The sequence below is a fragment of the Tiliqua scincoides genome, chromosome 7, assembly GCF_035046505.1.
Source record: "Tiliqua scincoides isolate rTilSci1 chromosome 7, rTilSci1.hap2, whole genome shotgun sequence".
Lineage (NCBI taxonomy): Eukaryota > Metazoa > Chordata > Lepidosauria > Squamata > Scincidae > Tiliqua > Tiliqua scincoides.
The window spans coordinates 19,208,107-19,234,352 of NC_089827.1; the positions used below are offsets into that span (position 1 = coordinate 19,208,107).

Below are 26,246 nucleotides of genomic sequence, written 5' to 3' on the forward strand. Positions count from 1 at the left end.
TGCTGACTTTTTCTCATTATGTATATTCTATTTGTAGTATGTGGGAGAGATGTAAATGACTTTCTTTCATTTACCTTCTTATTTCATTCTGAAATAGGCCTATAACTTTTTTTTTCCTTTCTGTTAGGAAAAGATGCGAGGGTGGGTGGGAAAATTATTATTATTAAGAATATTTATATACTGCTTTTCAGCAAGAGTAGTTCACAAAGATGTTTACATAGTTAAATGAATCAGTTCTCACACATCACAAAAGGAAATACAAATTTGTATTTTATTTTCATTTATCTCTTTAACCAGTTTATATTCCCCCTTTTCAGAAGGTATGAGGCAATTTATAAAAATTAAAACAATAAAATCAACCATCATCTCAAACTGTAAATAATAGCATAAAATAAAATAAAAAACAACCCTGGCAGAAAATCTGAATCCACAGCAAATTAACCATTGAATTACATGAAATAAAAAACAAGACTTAGTAAAAGGAGGAAAGCCTTGGCGTTTGTTCTTGAAACCTTGAGGTCATGGCCAAAATGTCACTCTAAGGAAAATATGATAAACAAAGCATTAGTCAGTTTAAAAAGAGTTATGTATCTAAGGTCGCAATCCTGCCCATCCCTTGTACAGGCCCAGGAGGGGCGCAAACATGCTGTAAAGCACATTTACGCCTCCTTGGGAGTAAGCTGGGCCAGCACACGGAGGTACGCCAGCCTGAGAAGTCTGACAAAGCCTCCGCGCCAGCTTCCTCGGTGAGCCTTGCGTCAGCCCAGTTGGGCCATCGCAAGGCTCTGGGGTGGGTGGGGAGGAGGCAGGAGGGAGGTGTTCCTGGGCGGACGGTGGGTGGCCCCAGGGGCGGGCAGGTGGGGAGCGGGAGGTGGGGTTGGGATCCAGCACTTATGCTGAATCCCAACCCCGTTCCTAGGGAATTCAGAGCAGCTTGAAGCCACTCCATTCTCCTCGGACTTGTGCCACCTCAGGAGGTGGCTCAAGTCTGAGGAGACCCATAGGGGCAAAGGTGAATTACCCGGAGGTAAGGCGAAAAGTTTCCCCTTTCCTCTGGCTGAGTTGCTTTGGGCCCCTATCCTGCGCTGGATGCAGTGCAAGCCTCTTGGCTTGCCTGTTCCAGCGCAGGATAGGATTGCACCCTAAGGGTAGGAATCCAGCATGCAAACAGGCATGTGTCTTGAGCCCTTTAGAAGAAGCAGTTTATTTTATTTCAGTTTCTCCACAATCACATTAGCAAAATATTTTAAAAGAAACAAAACTTGAGATGAAGATTCTTGGGGTTCTTTGTATCCCAAATTTAGTACATTTATGCTCCATTGATTTTAGCTGGAAAGACTTAAGCATGTTTAACTTCTTCCGCGTAAGGCACATTTGCGGGGCTTACTGCCAGGCTCCTGCTGGAGGTGGCTCAGCTTTGGCCGGCACTGACCCAGTGCGTGGCGGGTGCCCAGGTTTCGCGGTTCGGTGGTCTCTGTAACCACCAGGCTGCAGAACAGGACATGGGATGTGTCCGGGGGAGGCATGACCGGGTTCATAGGGGGAGGTGTGTCGGGGGCAGGGGAAAGGTGGACCCGCAGAGCCGTGCTCCGCAGGATCTAGGGCACTTGGGCAGGGCTGCTCGCCCTATACGAGCGCCTTCACTTTAGCGGCGACCTAACAGTCGCTGCTAAAGTGAGTAACCCCATTGCGGGGCTGCTTCCCTTACTCGGGAAGGGGACGAACATCCCCTTCTCCTGAGGAGCCTCCCACGGGGCGCGGGAGGTGCTGGATCCAGTGGGAGCCCTCTGTGGAACTGCCGGGTCCCGCAGCTCCAGGCAGCTCAGGATTGGGCTGTTAGTTTAGTATTTTGTTTCTGTAATACTTACTTTGCAAATACATTTATCTCTGTGCTATTTAAAAATTAGTTGTTTGATAGTTGCACAAACTATGAGAATTTCAGTTACATAATGTTGAGATTTGAAGAGTAGGTAGGAATGTTGGAAGTAGAGAGAGATGAATGTGAGAGTTTTGTTTGTATTTTGCGTTCATGTTAAAGATAGGCCTGCTTGTACAGAGTAAATTCTTTGTAGTGTTTTTATATTTGTAGTTGTTTGTGATAAGTATTGTGATTGAAATCCCAGAACAGAATACAAGGTATTTATCAAACATTTAACAGAATGGTGGTTTTTAAACTGTGCTCCAGGGAATTCTGGGGTTTCTCAGAAGCCTATCAATGGTTCTTCAATGAGAAGAACTACAGCAGACACTTCTAAAATTAAATCATAATCATTTATCAAATGGATTTAAAATTAGCTTTTAATTTAATGTAACAAGACCATGGGGGAAAATAACTGACTTCTGAGGCTAAGCATGGCACAATATAAATGGCACAATCAGACATGTATAATGTTTTTCATGATTATCTTCCAACTAAACTCTGAGACTAGCATACCAATGTAAATGCTAACATCCAGGAGGTTCCATTGTGTATTTCACCAAGACCATCCAGAGAGCCTGTATAGATTATCTTGTGCTCCTGCTGTATACTCTTCACTGTCTTGAACTCAGAAATATATTCAGATCTCAAAGTGTGAAGACTTCACTCTGTTAACCAAGCTTGATGGACATTTTCCCTGGCAGAGAAACGGCATTCCTAACATATGAGGAATGCCCTCATGCCAGCACAAGTAGGGTCGTTAAATGGCAATTAATGGCAGTTAACGGCTTTTTCTAAACGTAGGAAAGTTTGTTGGCTTTCAAGCTCTCATACCACAGCTTCTTTAAAATTTATTTCAATTTGATTAGAGGCTCCTAACTTCTTTAAAGTTAATATTTTAGAAATACGTTAGGAACATATCCCCATATGTTAGGAATGTGCTTTCTCTACCAGGAACGGGAATTCACCTGCTAGATAAAATTTCTTTTTTTGCTGATTTATTTGCCCAGGAATTGTCTTTATTTATGAAACATTTTGTGCACTTGCAGCCTGATCATGTGATGTATAATAATAACTCCTATAACACTGTTTTCTATAATGCTATTTCATTATAGCACTCCTTATCCTGGGTATAATTTTAACAGCAGTATAAAAAAAGAGAAAGGTTAAACCCCATAGGACCATTCAAAGATTTAACAGGGACAAGTCTGAGCTGGGCTTTTAGCCCGTGAAAGTGGTGTATTCTGGCTACTGCTGGTCAGTTGATTGCTACTGTGAAATGTGTCCAGGGAAAAAACAGCAGGCAAGGCAAGTTACCCTAGATATCTTCTTCAACAAGAAGCCTGTGGCTCCTAAGAATGAGTTACATGTAACCTGACTCATCCTTCTGGGTGTAGTTCTTTCCATCCTCTTCTGCTGTCATGTAGGAGGAACCATGGCAGCTGTGGCAAATTATGCAACAAGCTCCTAATGCAGTCCAAATACAAGGTTGTGAATGCATCTACATTAATACTACAATACATTATTATATCCTATAGCACTGTTTCATGCAACACTCTGTTTTCCAAGGACATATCCACAGCATTATAGGAGGTATTAGTGTAATAGCAAGCAAATCTCAGTTAATTCATTTCAATTTACTTCTGTATGCTTAGCATTTAAATAAGAGATCTTGTTTAATATCTTTGCATTGAAACATTTCTCTTTTCGGAGAGCAGATGTACTTTTGCAGTGCAAATGAACTACATTGACCAAAGATTTGGATGGAAAAACATTTTGTAATCAAGATTTGCCTAGTACTACAGAATAAAGATAGCAATTTAATTAAAAACAACAACACCCTGATGAATATTTGAGGGGTGCTGTACTAGTGCAAGTAACTAGATTTATTCAAATCATAATGTGGAAAAAATGAATAGGTTAGAAATAAACAAGGAGTAAATGTGTACACTGCTAAGCTTCTCTTAGGCAGTAGTACCAGCTGTGTACTGGTTGCTGTTTTCTGACCTACCATTCATACCTCCAAAGTCACTAGAGAGCAAGTAACTTTCAGTAACACTTCACATCATCAAACTGTTATAAAAAGTAATTGTAAGAGCAGGCCTGGCTGAAGGTGTTGGAAGTCCTTGGAAAACTATCTTCCTTGGATCGTACCAAACTGGACAGGCACAAAGTCACTCCACCACCCCTTGTCGAGTCCAGATTCCAAGTGGTGTGCTGTCAGAGCCCTTTTTGTGACTGACGCTGACTGCTATATAGCAGTCAGTGCCAGCGCAGAAAGCGTGCTGAGATGTCACACACATGCAACTGGAACCTTAGAAGCTTAATCCAAATCTTTGGTCAATGTAGTTCATTTGCACTGCAAAAGTACATCTGCTCTCCGAAAAGAGAAATGTTTCAATGCAAAGATATTAAACAAGATCTCTTATTTAAATGCTAAGCATACAGAAGTAAATTGAAATGAATTAACTGAGATTTGCTTGCTATTACACTAATACCTCCTATAATGCTGTGGATATGTCCTTGGAAAACAGAGTGTTGCATGAAACAGCGCTATAGGATATAATAATGTATTGTAGTATTAATGTAGATGCATTCACAACTTTGACAGGAAAATGCAGTCCTAGAACTCAATCATGTCCCCCCTGAGGCGCCACTTTTCTAGGCTGAAGAGGCCCAAAGACTGTAGCCTTTCCTCATAAGGAAGGTGCCCCAGCCCCATAATCATCTTAGTCGCTCTCTTTTGCACCTTTTCCATTTCCACTATGTCTTTTTTGAGATGTGGCAACCAGAACTGGACACAATACTCCAGGTGTGGACTTACCATAGATTTGTACAACGGTATTATAATATTAGCTGTTTTGTTCTCAATACCTTTTCTAATGATCCCAAGCATAGAATTGGCCTTCTTTATTGCTGCCGCACATTGAGTCGACACTTTCATCAACCTGTCCACCACCACCCCAAGATCTCTCTCCTGATCTGTCACAGCCAGCTCAGAACCCATCAGCCTATATCTAAAGTTTTGATTTTTTGCCCCAATGTGCATGACCTTACACTTACTGACATTGAAGCGCATCTGCCATTTTGCTGCCCATTCTGGCAGTCTGGAGAGATCCTTCTGGAGCTCCTCACAATCACTTCTGGTCTTCACCACTCGGAAAAGTTTGGTGTCGTCTGCAAACTTAGCCACCTCACTGCTCAACCCTGTCTCCAGGTCATTTATGAAGAGGTTGAAAAGTACCGGTCCCAGGACAGATCCTTGGGGCACACAGCTTTTCACTTCTCTCCAGTGTGAAAATTGCCCATTGAAACCCATTCTCTGTTTCCTGGCCTTCAACCAGTTCTCAGTCCATGAGAGGACCTGTCCTCTAATTCCCTGACTGTGGAGTTTGTTTAGTAGCCTTTGGTGAGGGACTGTGTCGAACGCCTTCTGAAAGTCCAGATATATAATGTCCACGGGTTCTCCCCCATCCACATGCCTGTTGACCTTTTCAAAGAATTCTATAAGGTTCATGAGGCAAAACTTACCCTTACAGAAGCCATGCTGACTCTCCCTCAGCAAGGCCTGTTCATCTATGTTTTTTGAGATCCTATCTTTGATGAGGCATTCCACCATCTTAACCGGTATAGATGTTAGGCTGACCGGCCTATAGTTTCCCGGTTCCCCCCCTCTTTCCCTTTTTAAAGATAGGCGTGACATTTGCTATCCTCCAATCCTCTGGCACCATGGCCGTTTTGAGGGACAAGTTGCATATCTTAGTCAAGAGATCAGCAACTTCATTCTTCAATTCCTTAATAACTCTTGGGTGGATGCCATCAGGGCCCGGTGACTTATTGATCTTTAATTTGTCAATGAGGTCTGAAACATTTTCTCTTTCAACCTCTATCTGACTTAATTCCTTGGTCAGGAAGCGGTATCTGCCCGAGGTCTTCTGCCGTGAAGACAGATGCAAAGAACTCATTTAATTTCTCTGCCATCTCTAAGTCTCCTTTTATCTCCCCTTTCCCTCCCTCACCATCCAGAGGGCCAACCGCTTCTCTGGCGGGTTTCCTGCTTCTAACATATTTGAAGAAGCTTTTATTATTCCCAGCATTAGCATTCCCAATAATAATGTTTTATTATTAAAAACAGCAATTTTAATGTTGCTGGCCATGCGTTCCTCATAGTCTCGCTTGGCCTCCCATATCACCTTCTTACATTTCTTTTGCCACAGTTAATGTTCCTTTTTATGCTCCTCATTAGGGCAAGACTTCCATTTTTGGAAGGAAACTTCCTTACCCTTTACAGCCTCTCTAACTTGGCTGGTTAGCCATGCGGGCACTCTCCTGGATTTAGAGGAACCCTTCTTTCTTTGTGGTATACACCTCTGCTGGGCCTCTATTACTGTTGTTTTAAGCAGCCTCCATGCACTCTGGAGAGATTGGACTCTTTTTACCTTCCCTTTCAACCTCCTTCTAACCAGCCTCCTCATTTGAGGGAAGTCCACCCGTCGGACCATGTCATTGGATTCCTCTCAACCTACCCTTTCTGATGGATTAAGGAACGTTTGCCTACTCGCGAGTAAATGTGCGATAAGGCTGAGTTTTCACTTTCCATAGGGCTTTATGCATTTTTTTGTTCCCCGGTTTTTTGGCCATAACTTTTGACAGGAGATATTTCACTCTGGTTTTTTGCATTGCATTCTGCAGGAAATTCCACATCCAACAGTATATAACATAACAGTATTACTCCTAACCACCGCGATTTTAGCATGTCACCCCATCAGTGCGTGTCACACCCCTCCCGTGCGCGTCACCCAGTGCACCCCGCACCACCAGCACCCCCCTAGTGATGCTGCTGCTAAGAAGCCACAATAGCACTACGGGTGCATGAGAGTATGAAGCTGTGTTAGACTGAGTCAGACCATTGCTTCAACTAGCCCACTGTTGTCTGTTTCAATTTTCAGTGGCTCTTTGAAGTATCTGGCAGAAGTTTTTCAAGTCATATTAACTGACATTCTTTTTAAATTGAAATGTCAAGAATTTAATCTGGGAACTGGAACAACAAAGGTAATAGTCCTGGATAAATGTTTCCAAACCTCAGAACTGAACTTTGGAGAGGCATGGTTAGAACAAATAAAAGTACTCAGGTATTTTGAGTTTGAGTACTATTTTATCTGAGCCAAGCGTCACTAAACTATGAAAGGATCACAGACTGTTTCTGGCTATGCTGTGCTTTGTAAACCTAGATAGGGATAAGTGAACAGGTCCTCTTATGGATTAGTATTTGGATTAAAAATAAGATGCAGAGAGAGAGAGAGAGAGAGAGAGAGAGAGAAAGAATAAGCCAGGAGTTGTCACAGTTAACAGGAAGATAAGCAGTAAGAGCACTACAAGAAACTGTATTGAGACCAGTGCTGCTTAATGTATTAATAAACATTCTGAGCTGTAAAGTGACCAGATTTGTAGTGATACCAAGATAGTGAAAATGCAAGTTAACTGAAGAGCTTTGAAAGGATCTTTCCAGACTGGATGAATGGGCAACAAATTGGCAAATATGTTTAAAGTAAATGTGTTAGAATCTCCAAGGTAGCACTGATAAAGATCAAGTTCCCCTGTAATCTGGTACATCTCCACAGCCTGAAATCAGAGGTCCAAAATCACATATTCAGTCATGCCTGATATATGCATGGAATAGGTTTTCCTTCACCAGAAATGCAGGATCAGGCCATGTTTCTACCCCTTCATCCAGCTCAGGGTCTGTCTGCCAGCCATCATGTTGAGTTCCCTAAGGAGGGAAACGGGTGGGGAGCATCTTGACTGAACTTTTTGCTTCTCTTCTTTCTCTCATCCATACATCCACATACAATCACACATGAACCCAAGCCTTTTCTGGGTAGCATGCAAGACTGAGCAAGGCATTAGGGCTCTGCTATTAAAAGCACTAGTCAGATTGGTTTTATTCAAATAAAAAGAAAAGATTTATTGAGGATAAAAATGAAACAAGGAAAGAAAGCAATCAAATTCTGTACTTGAGAGTTAGTGGCAGAATTCTAAGTAAAGTAAAATACTGTCTAAGACTTTCCTGACTTGAGAATCCTTTTACAATTCATTCTCCTGGCAGTGAAGAGAAATATCTTCTTAGATTTTAAGTTTTTCCTTATGGCTTGCATCCTGCAAAGCCCAACTTCCATCTTGCATCTCCTTTTATCTCCTGCACATCTTGGGCTGCAATCCTAACCACACTTTCCTGAGAGTAAGCCCCATTGAACACAATAGGACTTACTTCTGAGTAGACATGCATAGGCTTGTGCCCTTGCTTTCTTGATTTAGGGCCCAATGCTATCCAACTTTCCAGCACCGGGGCAGCCACAATGCAGTCCCAAGGTAAGGGAACAAATGTTCCCATACCTTGTAGAGGCCTCTAAGACTACCTCCCCAACGCAGGAAGCATATCCCATAGGCACAGCAGCACTGGCACTGGAAAATTGGATAGGATTGGGCCCTCAATTGACTATCCAGACAGCTGTTAATCCCATTTTTGGGAGCCTAACCTCCCCCCACCCCCCATTACCTGGTTTGAAATTAACAGATGTTCAAATTTCCCTATCCCAAGTAAGGTGAATGAACAAAGATCAGGTGTGAACTATACTTCTGTTAAAGCTGTTCTCTGATGATACCAGTCATGGGACTCTAATTTATGCTGAAGGAGGAAAGCTATGTGTGATAGGTCACCTAGAGCTCTGGTGAAAAGAACAATGTGACTGGCTCCTTCCTAGGTCAGCCCCAGTGTACTCAGAGAACTGTCTCTTAGGGGTGGGAAGTTTTCTCTAAAGGAGGTGTTCTTGCCCATAAGTAATATGCAATGAGGCAAAAATCCTCATATATATACCAATAGGGTCTACACTGACTGTGACTATCCAGAAAATACATTATGGGATTGTCATGGATAACAATTAAAAAGTTGATTCAGTGTACTGATGTGAAAGAAAGAAATAGAATTTCACTGTATAGAAAATAGAATTTTCTCTTGGTATTTGCAGAAGAGCTGTTCCAGGATCTCCTATGGATACCGAATTACACAGAAAATGAAACTGGAAGGAAATGTCTTCCAGTCTGGAATATTGGAATATTTGGAATATTTGTGTACAATTTGTACATTTGGAATATTGTGTACAATTCTGGTTGTCTCAGCTTACTCAAGCTTTTGTAGAGCTAGAACATTTGCAGAGAAAAGCAGCTCAGAACAGCAGGTGGTAGTAGTATCATCCAGTGAGAAAAGGCCAATGTGTGAGGGCTTAATTGTTTAAAAATGAATCAAGGGATAATATGATAGGTGTTTGAAATTATGAATGGCGTGGAAAAGGCCTATAGAGAAATGTTTCAATCAATCAATCAATCAACAGTATTTATATACCGCTTTTCAACTAAAAGTTCACAAAGCGGTTTACAGAGAAAAATCAAATAACTAAATGGCTCCCTGTCCCAAAAGGGCTCACAATCTAAAAAGATGCAAATGAATACCAGCAGACAGCCACTAGAACAGACAGTGCTGGGGTGAGGTGGGCCAGTTACTCTCCCCCTGCTAAAAAGAGGAGCACCCACTTGAAAAAGTGCCTCTTACCCAATTAGCAGGGGTTACCCAATGTTTGTCACTTGTAGCATTAGTCACCCAGTAAAATTTATTGTAAATACATTTAGATCAGATAAAATAAAGCACTTTTCTCATAACACGTTTTTAACTGCACAGAATGTGGCCGTTAGTTTACATGGCTTTAAAAGGCAACTAGATGTCATGGGGCATAGGTCTATCAACAACTGTTATTAGCGATAGTACAATGGAGATGGAAATGACGAGCTGCTAGAAGATAGGAAACAATGGAATGTTGTGTTTGTGTCTGATTGTTGGCTTCTTGGAAGCATTTGACTGCACATTGCTGGAAAGAGGGATGCTGGATTAGATTTATTTGTTTGTTTACTAAATTTTTACCCTGCTTTTCTCCCCATAAGGAAGTGGTTCCCAAAGTGCTCCCCTGGAAACCAGCCAGGGGAGCAGTGGAATCCTTGTGAAAAATCTGACGTCCTATACAATGGATAGGATTGTAGCCCTAATGGGGAGCCATGGCCAGTGGCTCAGTAGGTTAAGGGAGCTGTCAGCTGAAAATGTTTGAGAACCACTGCCATAAGGGATTTATCTAAATCAGGGGTGCTCACACTTTTTTGGCTCGAGAGCTACTTTGAAACCCAGCAAGGCCCGGAGATCTACCAGGGGGGAAGGAAGCGTCTGACAGACACCCCCTTTAATGTATGGAGCCCCTGCTGGAGTCTAGTCAGTTTCCTCAGTTTTGTTGCTACATGCCTGAAGAGCAGCTAAAGTGTCAGTTTCAGTGTCAGTTTAGCTAAATATGTCAGTTTTGTCTAGTGACTAGACGAAACTGACATATTAACAGTTTGGAGAGACAGGGCTCCGCGATCTACTCATTTTGCCTCGCGATCTACCGGTAGATCGCGATCCACCTATTGAGCACCCCTGATCTAAATGATCCAGCAGGGCTTTTCTTATGTTAATTTCAAAACAGTCCAGTTCTACCCAAATCCCTTCGCAGTGAAGCAGCAGCACCAGCCTGGCTTCCCCTGTATCCCAAGGGGGATTTTCAACTGCTAGAGGACATTCATCCCCTTGCCCCAGGGTAAGCCCCAACAGCCACTATAGGGCAATTCAAACCTGTGCTAGCTCAGTCTCTGGTACAAGTCCGTATTGCTCCATGTAGGCAGGCACAGGAAGGGGTTTTGGATTCAGTGTGCACTTTCACTGAAACCATCCCCTCCCAGGCCTGATTCACCCATCCCGACCCCATCACCATCCCTTTCTGCCCCCTGGGTCTAGTGCTGCTGCAAAGTGCTTTATGTCTCCTTTGCTGCAGCCTGCACCAGTGGAACATACATTCCACCTCGCATTAGTGCTGGTTTGGATTGAGCTGTAAGTTTGCTGGCAAATACATGCGCACAAATGTTATGTTGTGTATGAGGCAGTGTATTAGTGGTTGTAACTCAGACATCAGAGTACAAAGTAATTTCTTGCGGAGTAAATTTTGCTTTCCTCCAAGTATTCCTGCAGTTCTACTAAAAGCTGAGGTTGGTCTTCCTTCAGTGCACCATAGGGCATCTGTCTTGATAAGTATATGTTGAAACTGTTCACTCTGGAGGAACACAGATTTTCTGAAATATTTTCTGAAAGCTGCTGTCACAAAAGGTTCTTCATTTTAACAAGGGGTAGATTGCTGCAGCAGATTAGCCTCTCCTGGACATCACTTCAGGAATAAAGGAGAGATAGACGTATTTGGACCAAATTAAATGATATTGAAATACAGTCCAATTTGATTAGAATTCAAAACCCATCTTTTGTCATGGCTTTAACACCCTTTTAACCACATAACCTAGTGAGCAATATCTATTTCTTACTGTTTGAATATGTAAAACATGCACATCCTTCTCCTTCTAAGCAATGTTTTAGGCAGCCCAATCCTAACCTGTTCTGGTGCAACCAGGCCACATGGCCTGCACTGTATCCAGCACAGGTTAGGGGCAGACTGAAGGACTCCTCTGGATAAGAGAATATTTTTCCCCTTACCCCAAGTAAGGCCCAGCCAACCTATGGCCTACTCAGATCTCCACCAGCTATATAACTGTCAGATTTCGGAGCAATCCAATGTAATGTCAGCTGTCCCAGGACGGGGATTAGGATACAGTAAAGGCCTGCTCTTCTGATCCCGCTTGCTCCTGGGCCTAATTTGCCCCCCTTCCACCCTCCCCCCACCCAGAAATACCCCCTCCCTGCCTCCAATCCACTCACCCCAGCCCCCTGCGCCACTCAGGGCGCAATCCTAACTTGGACTTGGGCCGGCCCAGGAGGGTCATAAAGCACGTTTGTGCCTCTGTGGGAGGAAGTCATGTCGGTGCATCCAGATACGCCGATGCATGGAGGCTGGCAGAAGCCTCCATGACGGCTTCCTTGCAGCCGCTTGTGTCGGTGCACCTGCGCTGACACAACTGTCAAAGGTAGGCGTGGGGGGCATGGAGCAGGCGGGAGGGAGGCGTTCCTGGGAGGGGGGAGGGCAGGCGATGGGCGGCCCCGGAGGAGGGCGCGCAGGGAGCCGGGGTGGGGCTGGGACCCGGCAGTTATGCCGGATCCCAACTGCCATCCCCGCGGAGATCGGAGCGGCTTCAAGCCACTCCACTCTCCTCGAACTTGCACCACCTCCAGAGGTGGCTCAGGTCCGAGGAGACCCATTGGGGTGAGCAACCCTTACCCGGGGTAAGGGGAAGAGCTTTCCCTTGCCCCTGGCTGAGCCGCTGCAGCCAACAAACCTGCGTTGGATGCAGCACAAGCCTCCTTGCTTGCTTGTTCCAGCACAGGTTTGGATTGCGCCTTCAGTAGCATACCTCCTCCAGCAGCCAGGGGCTTGGATCCAGTTTTGGCAGGGTCTGGATACAGCACATGCAGTGTCACAAACATGCTTTATGACACCTTTAAGCAGCACAGGGACTACTGCACCAGCAGAGGCACAATTTAGGATTATGTGGTCAGTATTTTATTGCCACTAACATGATCTGGTCAGGTGTAGTGCATGAACTTCTCCCCTTTCTGCGCTGCCACATGTCTGAGACAGCAAGGAAAAATAATATGACCACATTTTCTCCAAAGATCACTTAATGTAATGTCCCCAAACTCATTCTCTTGTTGGATGGAAAGAACAAAAGTAGTTTACCAGGCAATATATTTCCACATTAGTTGACTTCAGGTCACAGTGGTCTAATTCAATAAACATGAAAAACAGCAAACCATGTTTTGTCATGCAGAATCTGCAGTAAGCTTTGTGCTTGAGTGTTTCTCTTGTGTGTGTGTGAGGGGAAGGAGGTTTGAAGCTTTCCATTACGGTTTATAAACTACAGTATCCACTTCAGCCGGATATAGGAAACTGTGGTTTGTATAAGCCATGATTTAATTTACAAATGAGAATATCAAACCAGGCACAAACTTTTTTTTATTTCTAGTGTGTTAACTAACTATGGTTTTTCACATCAGTTTCCCATGCTTGGACAAAATAATTGTATATATTATCCTCCACTTCTTTACAAAGGAGGGAGATGTAGGGGAGGGAGAACACATGAGCCCCAAAACTCAGTGCTGAATTTTTCTTACAAGAATCATTGGTTCCTGCTATGTTTATATGACATAAAACGTGGAAGAGTTGTTGTGTTGTTTTGAAATAAAGAGGAGAGGCTTGAGTGCTTGGTTTCCTGGTTTTCCTTTCCTTTCTGCTTTAGTTCTTAATTTTGCAGAGTCTGTCTTGTATTAATTCACTGTTGGTTTATCTGTAAATGATTATATTTTTGTACAAGTTGTATTCTCATGTTCCAGTTGGCATTTTTTCTTTCTCTCTCTGTCCTTGCAAAGTGGTGTTTGGCTGGCAACAGTAAAAAGTTTGGACCTGAACTAACATAGGGAAAAAGGAAAAGAAGTGTGACCATTTCAAATCTGTATGGCTTTCGGTGAATGTTTTTAAATTGTCGATAACTGGTCTTCCAATTAAGTCATGATTTTGTTATTTTTGGTAAACTGATCCTTCTCTGTTTCTTTTATGAAATGATATCGTGCTTCTAGGAATGCTACTATCCAGGAATAACCACCTTTTTCTATCATCAGTGGTTTGAGTGGAACAAAATAACTCAAAAGATTGCTTTGTGCCTATCACCTATGTTCACCTTGCTTTAAAAAAAAAAGATAAATAAAGAGTTTGAGAGAATGTTCCTTTGTGTTACAGTTATATTATACAGTTGTGTTATATTTTATCAGCTGCATGATTGCTTGGCTGCCAGATATTATTTGTTTAAAAATATTTGCTGCTTTCTCCATTTCACATACCAGTTGAGGCACATATATAATGCTGTTATCTTAATCATTAGGAAGGGTATTGAGAACAAAACGGCTAGTATTATAATGCCGTTGTACAAATCGATGGTAAGGCCACACCTGGAGTATTGTGTCCAGTTCTGGTCGCCGCATCTCAAAAAAGACATAGTGGAAATGGAAAAGGTGCAAAAGAGAGCGACTAAGATGATTACGGGGCTGGGGCACCTTCCTTATGAGGAAAGGCTACGGCGTTTGGGCCTCTTCAGCCTAGAAAAGAGACGCCTGAGGGGGGACATGATTGAGACATACAAAATTATGCAGGGGATGGACAGAGTGGATAGGGAGATGCTCTTTACACTCTCACATAATACCAGAACGAGGGGACATCCACTAAAATTGAGTGTTGGGCGGGTTAGGACAGACAAAAGAAAATATTTCTTTACTCAGCGCGTGGTCGGTCTGTGGAACTCCTTGCCACAGGATGTGGTGCTGGCGTCTAGCCTAGACGCCTTTAAAAGGGGATTGGACGAGTTTCTGGAGGAAAAATCCATTATGGGGTACAAGCCATGATGTGTATGCGCAACCTCCTGATTTTAGGAATGGGTTAAGTCAGAATGCCAGATGTAGGGGAGGGCACCAGGATGAGGTCTGTTGTTATCTGGTGTGCTCCCTGGGGCATTTGGTGGGCCGCTGTGAGATACAGGAAGCTGGACTAGATGGGCCTATGGCCTGATCCAGTGGGGCTGTTCTTATGTTCTTATGTTGATGTTAAATGTGTAGTAATGTTTTTGTTAACTCAAAGCATACGTATTTGTCTTATCAAAAAATCCTTGCTATTTGAATTATAAATATATACTGCCTAGGTGCTGGAATTATCCTGGCTAATAACAAACTCTAAAGAATAGCTGCATTTCTGTGTAATATTTGTTTGAATAATGAACCATGCAAAATGAATTTATTATACTCTGACAGTGTATTTAGGGGGCAGTTCACATTTTCTTCTTCACTCCCTCATTTCACCCCTTCACCCCTGAGGAGCTTTGTTAGGAACGATAGAGTTCTTTGACTATGCTTTCTTCCATAAACTGTTTCTTCACTGCTTTCAGTAATCTCACATTTCTCTGGCTGTGTATTAGTGAGACTGATGAGGTGCTGCTGCTGCTGGGCTTCTACTGGCCCTACTTTCTCCACCCTGAATATGAAGGTGGATCATCCATGCCATCCATGCTCTTGAATAAAGTGCTATAATTCACATTAAGAGAAATTGCCTTTTAAAGACTGTCTAGAAATCAAAACTGATATAGACTACTGTTGCCCACTCCCTGAGCAAGATGAACAGGAAATAATGCAATTTTCATTAGTTGATGAGCTGTACAGATTGCCAGTTGTTTGAACCTCAGCTCAAGTTTCCAGTACTTGTAAAGTGCAATATTCTATAGCTGTTAGTTGTATCAGAGGTAGTGTCCCACCTCATGTGAGTGCTCCAGTCTGCAGAGTGTTATTCACAGTGGATAAACAAGATTGGACAGAACCAGGAGCAGCACTTTCTCTGCTGTTGTCACAGCGTTCTGTACTTCATTTGGTTATAGAGCCCTGTTCCTGACCATCTTTGTAGGCTTTTGGAAAAGATGTAAAATTAATTTACCTGATTTGTGTTTTGTTTTAGAGTTCCTTAAAAAAAATCTTTCTCTGTGTAATTATTTTCCATACCGTTCCTGAGCTTGTTCTGATATTTATCAATGTTTTATATATTTTAGTTGAACACTCTTTTTTAATGTGTATACAGCCTAGGTATGTGTGACATCAGTAATGCAAATAAATGCTGTTGGACTCCTTCAAGGAGTTTTCCTCTCCCTCTCATATTTGTACTCAACTGCTTGCAAGACACTGCTGAGATTCTTTCCAACTTGTTTTTGCTTCTCATTAAGATTCCTAGACTGAAGTATCAATGTTATTTTGTTACTTTTGCTCTTGGAGTTCTAGTTGTCATTCTGCTTTTTGATACTAAATGCAAATTAAGCAAGAGGAGGTGCTACAGTGTTGATCTCCTCATGTGCGGCTGTTGATCTGCTCATCTTCTCAAAACAAGCTCAAGCTGCGTGAAAGAGCAGTAAACGTAGTTTCATACCTTAGGCTGTGTCTGTCTCATTGGTTCACTGATATTTTTCCACTGATTTCCAGTGGAGGTCACACTAGAAGACCCAGATGTAGTTCCCTCATCATAAGGGAACTGGTATTAAAGTGACATATTATAGTCAGTTGTGGAATGTGCTCATGTGTTCCAAGATAGAAATGACAGTGTCCTTTTCAGATGAGAGAGCTAATTTTTCACTCACTCACTCACTGTCCGCCTACATCTTACATGAGGGTTAGGTTCTGAAGTCAACGCATAAGACTAAAATTGAGTATTGTTAAAATTACTCTTATATCCTAAATGCACACTATTTTTTTAAAAATTAAAGTTGCCCTTTGAGAGACAACTGAGGGAAGAGCAGATTCATTCTCCCTTCTCACACTCACTCCAGGGCATATACTTAGTGCATGAATGGCAGGCAGAATCACCTGCATTATTTAAATAGTTTTCTCTCTCTGCTGAACATGTATACTTGAATAAGTACTAATAGAATGCATGTAAGATGTGGGTCTACTGTACATGGAAAAAATTATATATGGGAAAAGTCCCTGAGACACTATGAATACAGGTGCAACAGAAACTTAAATGGTTTGTGTCAAATTGATCATGATAAGCAAGATACTCATAGACTTGAGTGGGAGCCTTGTTCTGGTACTTACAAATTTCTGATGACCTTAACCTTGTTTCACATTGTTTTATTTGGTAGAAGCTTTGCTCAACTATTAAAAAAAAAAAAAGTGTGACCAGTTAGCCAACCCTAAATGTATCCTCTCCCCCTCTTCATCTTACTAAGAATGCAAGTACTCTGGAGAGGGGCATTGCAATTCCTGGTTTTGAAAAGCACCTAGCACATGGAGGGCACTAAATAATGCTAATAGTGTCAGCAGCACTAACAAGCAGAGGTCTAATATGATTTATGTTTAACTTACTGGAAAAGCACCTTGCTTGGTGGGCTGTATTTAAAACAGTAACACACAGTGCAAATCATGATCCTTGTTGGTGCTTTGTTAGTAGCTTCATCTAGACTGGGGTCTACAAACCTTTCAGTATGAGGGCCACATCATATATTTTACGTATTTTTGCAGGTCAAAAAAATCAGTTTTATAAGTGTATGGATGAATTTAAATGAATACGTTTTACTTTTTTGTAATCAGCATGATATGATTCAGAACAAAAGAGAAATGTGACAATTACAAAGAAACAGTGCCGTGCATAAACTGAGAAATGATATATAATGAGTAAAAATATCAAACATTAGCAAATGCTCTGACACAAGTTGCTGTGGGCAGGATAAAATCTTGTGGTGGGCCAGATGTGGCCCCCGGGCTGTAGTTTGGAGACCCCTGATCTAGACAGCTCATTTGCTATAATTTCAGGCTGGATAAAGTTGGCATATTATTTCCTAACTTTCTTTCCCTATGTGAATTTTTCCTTAGAGGCATTACTTTTGATGTTTGAAGAAAGGAAATGAGTTGTATATTTGAGTTCATTTAAAATTTGAGATTTTAAAGCACAGCTATATTTTTTCCCCTTCAGTTTTTGGTTTGTTTTAGAAAAGTGTTTTGATGTCATGCAAGGTTCACAAAAGTTAAGACATTAATTTCTGGAACTTTGTAAAATAACAGTTGCCTCACTCCTACCTGTTGTCTCCACATAAACACATTTGAGACATCCTTTTAAAACATAGGCTTTTGTTACCAAATGCATGTTACCAGCATGCTTTCCACACATCCATGCTTTGTGTTGAAAGCTTGTTGGTAACACCTCAGGCAACCTGATATCATTCATTGGCTGCTGCCTCATCTTGATCTGGCTGTTATTATGTACCAGAACAGAGGTGTATGGCTCCAGGAGGCATTGTGCATTGTTGACAGCAGAGCAAATGAACTTCATTCAATGAACGTTCATTGTTGTTAACTTTTGAAGAACATATACTGAGAACAAAAGTTTAGTAATCTGAAAACATTTTATATCAAGCAGCCAATTCATCTTCATGTCTTAATTATCTCAGTAATAACTGCAGTTCAGTTTACTGTGTCCTGAATTATTATAGAATGGTTCTTTCAGGGGTCTCTTATATGTATTTTGAATTCTCTGGGTTTTTTTAGCAGGCATATGGTGCTCTTTGGCTGACTTGATAATTTTGATAGAGGTGTGCTTCAAGCCATCTCACTTGTAGAATAATCACTAAAAATTAGTGTAGTCAAATGTATACAAGTGTCCGTCCCCCCCTTATCCATGGGGTTTCATTCTGGGAACCCCCACAAATACCTGAAACCATGGATATGGGCAAACACCGTCTCCACAGTCCCAGGGCCACCCCCCAGAGGCAAGGGGAGCTCTGCTTCGCTCACCTCGGAGGGGCCTCTGAGCTCAGCAGCTGAGAAAACTCTACTTCTGGTTTCACAGAGAAACCAGAAGTGACATTTTCAATGCCTTTTAAGTCCTGGAGGGCTTTCCTGGGCCTCTCAATGCTTTAAAAAGCATTCCCCATGAAATGTATTTGTATTTAGTTATTGCTTTGTTTCATGAAGGAGTTATGAAGCTACTTTTATAATATGACTTGCCATCAAATAGGATTCAAACACTTTGAAGATTTTGAGGTAGTGAAAGTTTTCAAGTGTGCTAAACAATGTATAGCCCCACATTGTTAATGTACGTGTTGTTGATATTTAGATAAGCTATATTGCTATAAGGGCAGTGCCTACGCCATTGCAACACCCACTCACCCTTGTGATGAGACATCAAGCACCACTACTGCCACCAATACTGAGGGTTCAGACATTGGCCTGACTAGGTGGGCACTTTGATGGTCTCGGGTCCTCATTCAGACCTTTGATACCACACCTATATAAGGGTCAGTCTTTACCTTTATAAAAATCACATGGAAAAGCCCTCCTAGAACTGTACTATTTCAGATTACAGGTGTGGGTTTGCATGCTTGAAGCTTGACTCTCACTGTTGTTTAAAAAAAAATTCAGTCTTTCCAGGGACGCACACAACACAGCTCTTAGACTTCTCCTTGGCATGCTGTTTTTCTTTTTGAGGGAGTTGTTGTAGGAGAGCTGCCAATCATTTGATTTCCCCTGCTTTAATCCTGAATTGATACAGTCTCCGGAATCTGAAGGAAATTGCAGTTTACTGAATGTAATGTGAAGATTAGCCATAATGCCATTTAATGTTGCCTCTTTTCCTATCAACTATGCATGCATCCATGTTATAGCATATACAAAATGAATGAGTAGATCAGATCTAAGATCTGCTAATTTTAAGCCTTTCTTAAAATTCTTTTTTTGTATTGACAAGCTCGATACAAGTATGTTAAATTGCCCAATTACTTTATTTCTATAGAGAGAGATTAGCATCTGCAAAGTTTTCCAAAAGCTGTGTCTGATTCTGTGTTGAACCTGGAAAATAAAAATAGAACTATGGGGAAAAAAATCTATAAATAGCTCAGGAGTTCTCCAATCTTTCATTGTACTGTTTTCAGACAGTGGGTACAATATACCTCCTGTTGAAGTCAATAGCAAAACTGCTGATTATAATGGAATAAGGCCACACCTTTTGCTACAGCAAAGTTGCTGTATTAAAATTAAATGTTGCACTGTTAAATAAATAACCATGTAAAACAAGTGAAACCATAAAGCAGAATTTTGATATTCACATTGTCTTAAACTTATCCACAGAGCACACCTGTTGCACCAGTACCAACAATGCAAGTCCAGGGCCCACCTGTCAGTTTGCCACCTTCTGTGTATGCTGTACCAAGTCCGCATGCAGAGCAAGTGAAAAAACCTGGACAGAATTTTATGTGTCTGTGGCAATCTTGTAAAAAGTAAGTGTGGTAGTAGTGTTCAAATTAACTATGTTTTCTTAATAGTATTGCAAGGTATTAATTTTACAAAATACGATATTTGTCAGTTTCAAAGTCCTCATTTAAAAGACTGACTCACACACTACTTCTGTTTTTAGATTTTTCAGTGTGTTTTAGATGCACGAGTCATTATACAGCTGCATACAAGGGAACCATGTAATATGGGAATTGTGAGAATTCATGTATGTGGGTGGGTGATTGAATTCACTGCTTGCCTTTGTTTTATTGTCTAAAACAAAACTTATGACCACCCCTGCCTTAGGAAGTGATTTTAGGAAGTTCTTTTTTGCACCTTTTCCATTTCCACAATATCCTTTTTGTGATGTAGTGACCAGAGCTGGACGTAATACTCCAGTGTGGTCTTACCATCAATTTGTACAATGACATTATCATATTAGCCATTTTATACTCAATACCTTTTCTAATGATTCCAAGCATAGACTTAACCTTCTTCACCACCACCATGCATCAGGTCATCACTTTCATTGATCTGACCACTAGCATCCCCAGATCCCTCTCTTGATCCATCACAGACAGCTCAGGACCCATTAGCCTATATGTGAAGTTTTGTTTTTTTACCCCAATGTGCATTACTTTACACTTACTTACACTGAAACCCATCTGCCATTTTGCTGCCCATTCTCGCAGTTTATAGAAATCCTTCTGGAACCCACTTTTTAGAATGAGAATCTGGCAGGACCCATCAGAGATGATATCATGAGTGGAAGTGACACTATAAAGCAAGAAAACTTTTGACAATCCTAAATTGCAATCCTATTCACACTTAACTAGAGTAATAGCGCAATCCTAACAGACAGCCCAATCCTGAGCTGCCCAGAGCGCCCCCGCTTGGTGGCACCACGAGGGCTGCCGCCGAATCCAGCACCTCCTGCGCTACCGTGGGAGGCACCTCGGGAGTAGGGGACATTTGTCCCCTTCCCCCAGGTAAGGGAGGCAGCCCCACAATGGGGCTACTCTCTTTAGCAGCGCCCTAAGGGCGCTGCTAAAGTAAAGGCTCTTGTGTAAGGCATGCAGCCTCCACGAGCGCCTAGGATCCTGCGGAGCAGAGCTCCGCGGATCCTCCTCCCACCCACCCCCAGACATGCCTCTGGTACGCCCCCCTCCTCGTGTCACGCTGGCCTCCCCGCCCCCTCCTCGTGTCACGCTGGCCTCCCCCCTCCCTGGAACGCCCCTGTCCCCGCCCCCGTTTGCCATTCCACAGCCCGGCAGTCGCAGGCGCCGCCAAGCTGCGGAACACGGGCGCCCTCTGGGCAGTGGCTCATCGCCGGTCGGAGCTGAGCCACCTCCAGAGGGAGCCTGACGGTAAGCCGCACAAACGTGCCTAACGGCACGTTTGCAACTATGATCCATACTGCGGAGGCGCAGTGTGGACCATAGGATTGGGCCCTAAATCCCATTGACTGTCATTGTTAAAAGCATATACATAGTTACCTGTTAAAAGTACAGTTCTGTAACATTTCCCCATACCATGGTAGCATCAAGTCTAATAGATTAAAAATAAAATGTTGAAATGAATGGGAAACCACTAAAATTGGCTCATGACCCACCTGGTGGGTCCCAACCCACAGTTTAAGAAACATTTTTATAGATGATTTATACAAGCAAACCTTATTAATTGCTACTTATTGAATAATTGCTTGTTATTTTTCAAAATTGTGTCTAATTATTGCTTAGACAATATATATGTTAGCCAAGTAGTGTTCCCCCTTCACCTATGTTAATATGTATTATATTTTCCAGGTGGTTTCAAACGCCATCCCAGGTTTTCTACCACGCTGCAACTGAGCATGGAGGAAAAGATGTCTATCCTGGTCAGTGTTTGTGGGAGGGGTGTGAACCTTTCCAGCGGCAAAGGTTTTCCTTCATTACCCATTTACAGGTAAGAATTTATCTCCCATCGCTTTTCTAAATAAAGATGAAAATAATATATTTGAAATTTAACATCGAGAATCTATGTTACATAGATCATCATTTTAATTGTGTATATTCACACATTGTGTACAATTATTTCTTCCTCTGTAACAGTACCAGCATTGATTTATCATAAGTAACTTTATTGCGTAGTCAGTCTTTTTATGGAATAAAGTCAGCTCGTTCACATCCTAATTGTAGTTTAGACTTTTTTTTCAGTTACTGGTTGAAGGTTCCACAGAAGTCCCCAAAACAAGTTGTTCAGAAATTGTGCAATGGGAAAAAATGAAAGGTTTGCTTAGATCAAAGCTTCCCAAACCACTGGTGGGTTTTGAGCCCAAGCACAGTGAGTCACAATTTGGGCACTCCTGCCCGCTCTTGCACCAATTTGGCTCCAAATAGGAGCCATTCCAGATGCCCCTTTACTTAACCAGAGTCTTTGTTGGCCTTTCCTGGCCCAGCAACGCACTCTACAAGCCTCAGAATGGCCCTCAGAAGCCTTCTGGTTTTCGGAAGCCACTTCTTGGTTTCCTTGCTAAACAGGTTCCTTGCTCGGTTTCAAGACTAAATAGGTTGACGGTAGCATAAGCTTTAACTTCATCAGAAGCAGGAATTGTTATCCTCATTACATAATTACATGGATATAGAGGGGAAATTTGTTAACTCTTACAGTTCCATGTAAAGTTTCAAAGAATACAAGATAAGCATGGTGGCAATTCATAACAGTTGTAATTGATATTGACAACACCCTCCTATCAAATATAAGTTAATTAACTCTGTAATGTGAAAGAAATAAATTGTCCTGTTTCATACCAAAGACAATATACCAGTGTTTCTCAAACTGTGGGTTAGGACCCACTAGGTGAGTTGCAAGCCAATTTCAAGTGGCTCCCCATTCATTTCAGTATTTTATTTTTAATATATTAGACTTGATGTTACCAAGGTATGTGACTACATTTGGAGAAACGTTACAGACCTGTACTTTTAACAAGCTACTGTGTATATTCTTTTAACAATGATAGTAAATTGGACTTACTCCTGGGTTAGTATGGGTAGGATTGCAGCCTAGGATTGTTAAAAATTTTCCTGCTTCATGCTGACACCTCAGGTCATGACATCACTTCCGGTGGGTTCTGACCGATTTTCATTCTAAAAAGTGGGTCCCCTTGCTAAATGTGTGAGAACCACTGCAACAGACAGTATAGTCTCAGTCTCTCTGCTGGGCCTGTATTATATACTAACAAGTGGTATTTTCCCCCCCACAAACAGGATAAGCACTGCTCAAGAGATGCTCTCCTTGCTGGATTAAAACAAGATGAACATGGTCAAGGAGGAAGTTCAAAACCTTCCACTAAGTAAGAGACACATGCCCCAGTCATTAAACTATATGTGTTGAAGTGTGTAAACTTGCAGCACTAGAGAGGCACGTATGGACAAGGTAACATTGCCAATCAGTGGATCGTTGAAGGCCCTGATAAAGATGCTAGAGTCAGCCTAGCTCCTTTTGATACATCAGTGTCTGAAGAATCCTAACAATTTCAGTATTCTTTTTAAATCTCTCACAGTTATAGGTACTAGAAACTGTGCACAGTGCAGTCTAGAGCCCCATAGAATTCTCCTGCCATTTATGTTCACTGAACTGCACAGTTCAGTGCAGCGTTGGTGAAGGAAAAATATCTGATATCACTATAAAGGTTACCTGTTTTGAAAGAGAAACAATAATATTTCACTTTGAATGTTCTTATCATACGTGCATAGAGAGATCACCATAGGGTTCAACAATGCCCAACCCACGTGCATGATTATGCATAGACTCAGTGTGACAAGTTGTAATGGAAAATAGAAGGTTGATGTGTGCTTCCTGTATCCAGTAAAGAGTCTGGAACCTGGGCTATGCTGTCAACTACCAGGGAGCATAAGAATGCAAATGAACGGGGAGGCTACTTCTAGGGGCTGTTATTTTTACCATCAGCCAGGCCCTGAGTTCGTCTTCAGCTCCTTCTTCCTCTCCCTCTGGGCAGAGGAGTCTGGAATCTAGACTATATCATCAGCTGCCAGGGAACAGAAGATTTTGCCATATATGTACAATAATTACTTTGCTATTCCTTTACTGCATAACAGTAAAGCTATGTTTCTTTGCTGAAAAGCTATACATAAATACTCTTAATAATCTTTCTGTTCATTCTGATTATAAACCTCTTTAGGAGTAGTCTTGGCTGAAAAGCAGCGTACAAATAAATAATAAAAGCTAGTCCTCTTCCTCTGTTCAATCAAATTATGTGATCTTTGGAAATTGCATAGAAGCAGAAAGGGTGTGCTAGATCTGGATATGGAAAGTGTGCATAGACTTTCTACTGCCTTGATTGTCCTAGTGTACTGTCTAAGTGCAGGTGAGGTGGGGAGGAACACAGCACAGTTAAATCCTATGGGAATCCCACCAGACACTGCACCAGTATGTGAATTATGCCAAACATAATTATGTATGACTTACAGCTGATTTGAAAACACTACTCATATGATTTTAGTGAAAGGTTAAGTTTCTATAACAATCCATATTAACCAAAGTTTGTCTGTAACACATTAATAATTGCAACATATGAGGATACCTAATTAAAACATAATGTCCCTCACCATTATATACTTGTATTAATGTATTGGCACTTTAGAGTTATGCTTTGCACAGACTGACTTCTGTAGATGTTCACCTTTCAACACCAAGCAGCTGCTCCTTGGGAGAAAATACTTAATTTACCTAGAAATCTTTGTTAAGTTTTATTTATTTTTTATCTATTTAGGCCACCAAATGCAGGGGGTACCTCTTCTGCTCCCAGAGCACAGAAGGCCATTGTTAATCATCCTAGTGCTGCCCTCATGGCACTAAGGAGGGGATCAAGAAACCTTGTTTTCAGAGATTTCACAGTAAGTAGCAAGTACTTGAATTAGATAGGAGAAAGGCATTATTGTCACATTTGTTCTAATACTATTTTCTCTTCTGTCTAAGGATGAAAAAGAGGGACCAATTACTAAACACATCCGATTAACAGCTGCCTTAATATTAAAAAATATTGGTAAATATTCAGAATGTGGTCGCAGGTGAGCAGATCATTTCCTAAAATTGTTTTCCCGATTGATATGGCAACTATTGCAATGTATTGTGTTCAATACAGCAAATCTAAATTTCTACAGCATCTAGTGCAGTGATTTAAAAAAAAATGTTTTCATGACAGAAAGTATTACAGGGTTGTTTGTATTCTGCACATTGGCAGATTTGCTACACAAGCATGGAATCTATCTGCTTCTGTCCTTGACATCCTGAAATTTAAAGTTAAAGAAAATTTTAGTCCTCAGTGGTTGTTTGAAAAGACTTTTGAAAGATCTGGGCAGTGTAAAACAAATACTCAAAAATCCAAAAGAAAATCTGCAGGGCTTCTGATAGGAAGGAACTTTAACACATTGTATGTGTGCTATCCCCCTCTCCCTCCTAAGAAGGTGTACAGTTAGATTTCGGTATCCGCGAGGGGATCTGTTCCTGAACCACCTCCCACCGCAGATACCAAAACCTGTGGATAAGCAAATCCGTGGGTCTGGTCCATAGGATTTCTGGTCATGTCCAGAGTTATTTTCCAGTTGTGTCTAGAGGTGTTTCTGGGGCCTTCAGAGGCCTGTGGGCCTCAGAAAGGCCTCCAGATGTTCTGGGAAGGTTTTCATAAAAACCAGGAGTGCCTTTCTGGCACCTCTGGAGGCCATTCTGAGGCCTGCAGACGCTGCACACGGCCTCTTGCAGGCCTCAGAAGGTCTCCCAGATGTGAATGGAGAACAGCTCCAGTCACATCTGGGAGCTCAGGTCCAGCCATCCACCATGGGTTTGGAACCTGTGTGTTAAATCCATGGACTCCCATATCTGTGGATAAGGAGGACAGACCTCTGTATTTCACCTATACAACTTAGGTGTGTATTGCATGGTAGTTTTCAAGGAGTCATTCACAAGTCCACCGCATCCCACACAGGAAAATTATCGGAACTGCAAGCCTAAGGCTGTTCAGGCTGATCAGTAGACTTATTTGGAATTGTTAAAACATATACCTACTTGTACCCTCACAGGTAGCAGGACCTGGAACATGTTGGGGAGGGGGAAGCCCTTTACTGTGCTCTTTGCATGGTGTTTGCAAATCCAAAAGTGTAGGTTTCCAGTTTTACTTAAACCGACTGATCGAATGAAGGATCTCATTCATTTTTACGGTCTCTCTAAAGAAAACTTGAAGTTCTGCACTTAGGGGTTTGTGAAAAACATTCAGAGAGCACAGTAAGGAGGTAGATTATCCTTTTCCTGGACAAGTGAGTAGGAAGCAGATCTATGAGCTCACATCCTCAGCAGGCTGGATGAAGCCAGCGGCAGACTCAGGGTGAAGAGTATCCAGAATCTGCTGCATCCTTGCCCTCACCTTGCCATATCCTATTGTCATGCTGATGCAAGCTACATCACAGCAGTATA

The 26,246-nt window shown here is 41.9% G+C and overlaps 1 protein-coding gene across 1 annotated transcript in view; it reads left to right on the plus strand.

Annotated features, from left to right (window-relative positions):
- ARID2 (AT-rich interaction domain 2) overlaps positions 1-26,246 on the plus strand; it is a 145,253-nt gene that overhangs the window by 116,664 nt on the left and 2,343 nt on the right. Inside the window, exons 17-21 of the mRNA XM_066634426.1 lie at positions 19,635-19,783; positions 21,584-21,722; positions 23,024-23,109; positions 24,550-24,673; positions 24,756-24,847. Coding sequence (XP_066490523.1) covers positions 19,635-19,783; positions 21,584-21,722; positions 23,024-23,109; positions 24,550-24,673; positions 24,756-24,847 — 590 coding nt within the window. The remainder of the gene's footprint in view (positions 1-19,634; positions 19,784-21,583; positions 21,723-23,023; positions 23,110-24,549; positions 24,674-24,755; positions 24,848-26,246) is intronic.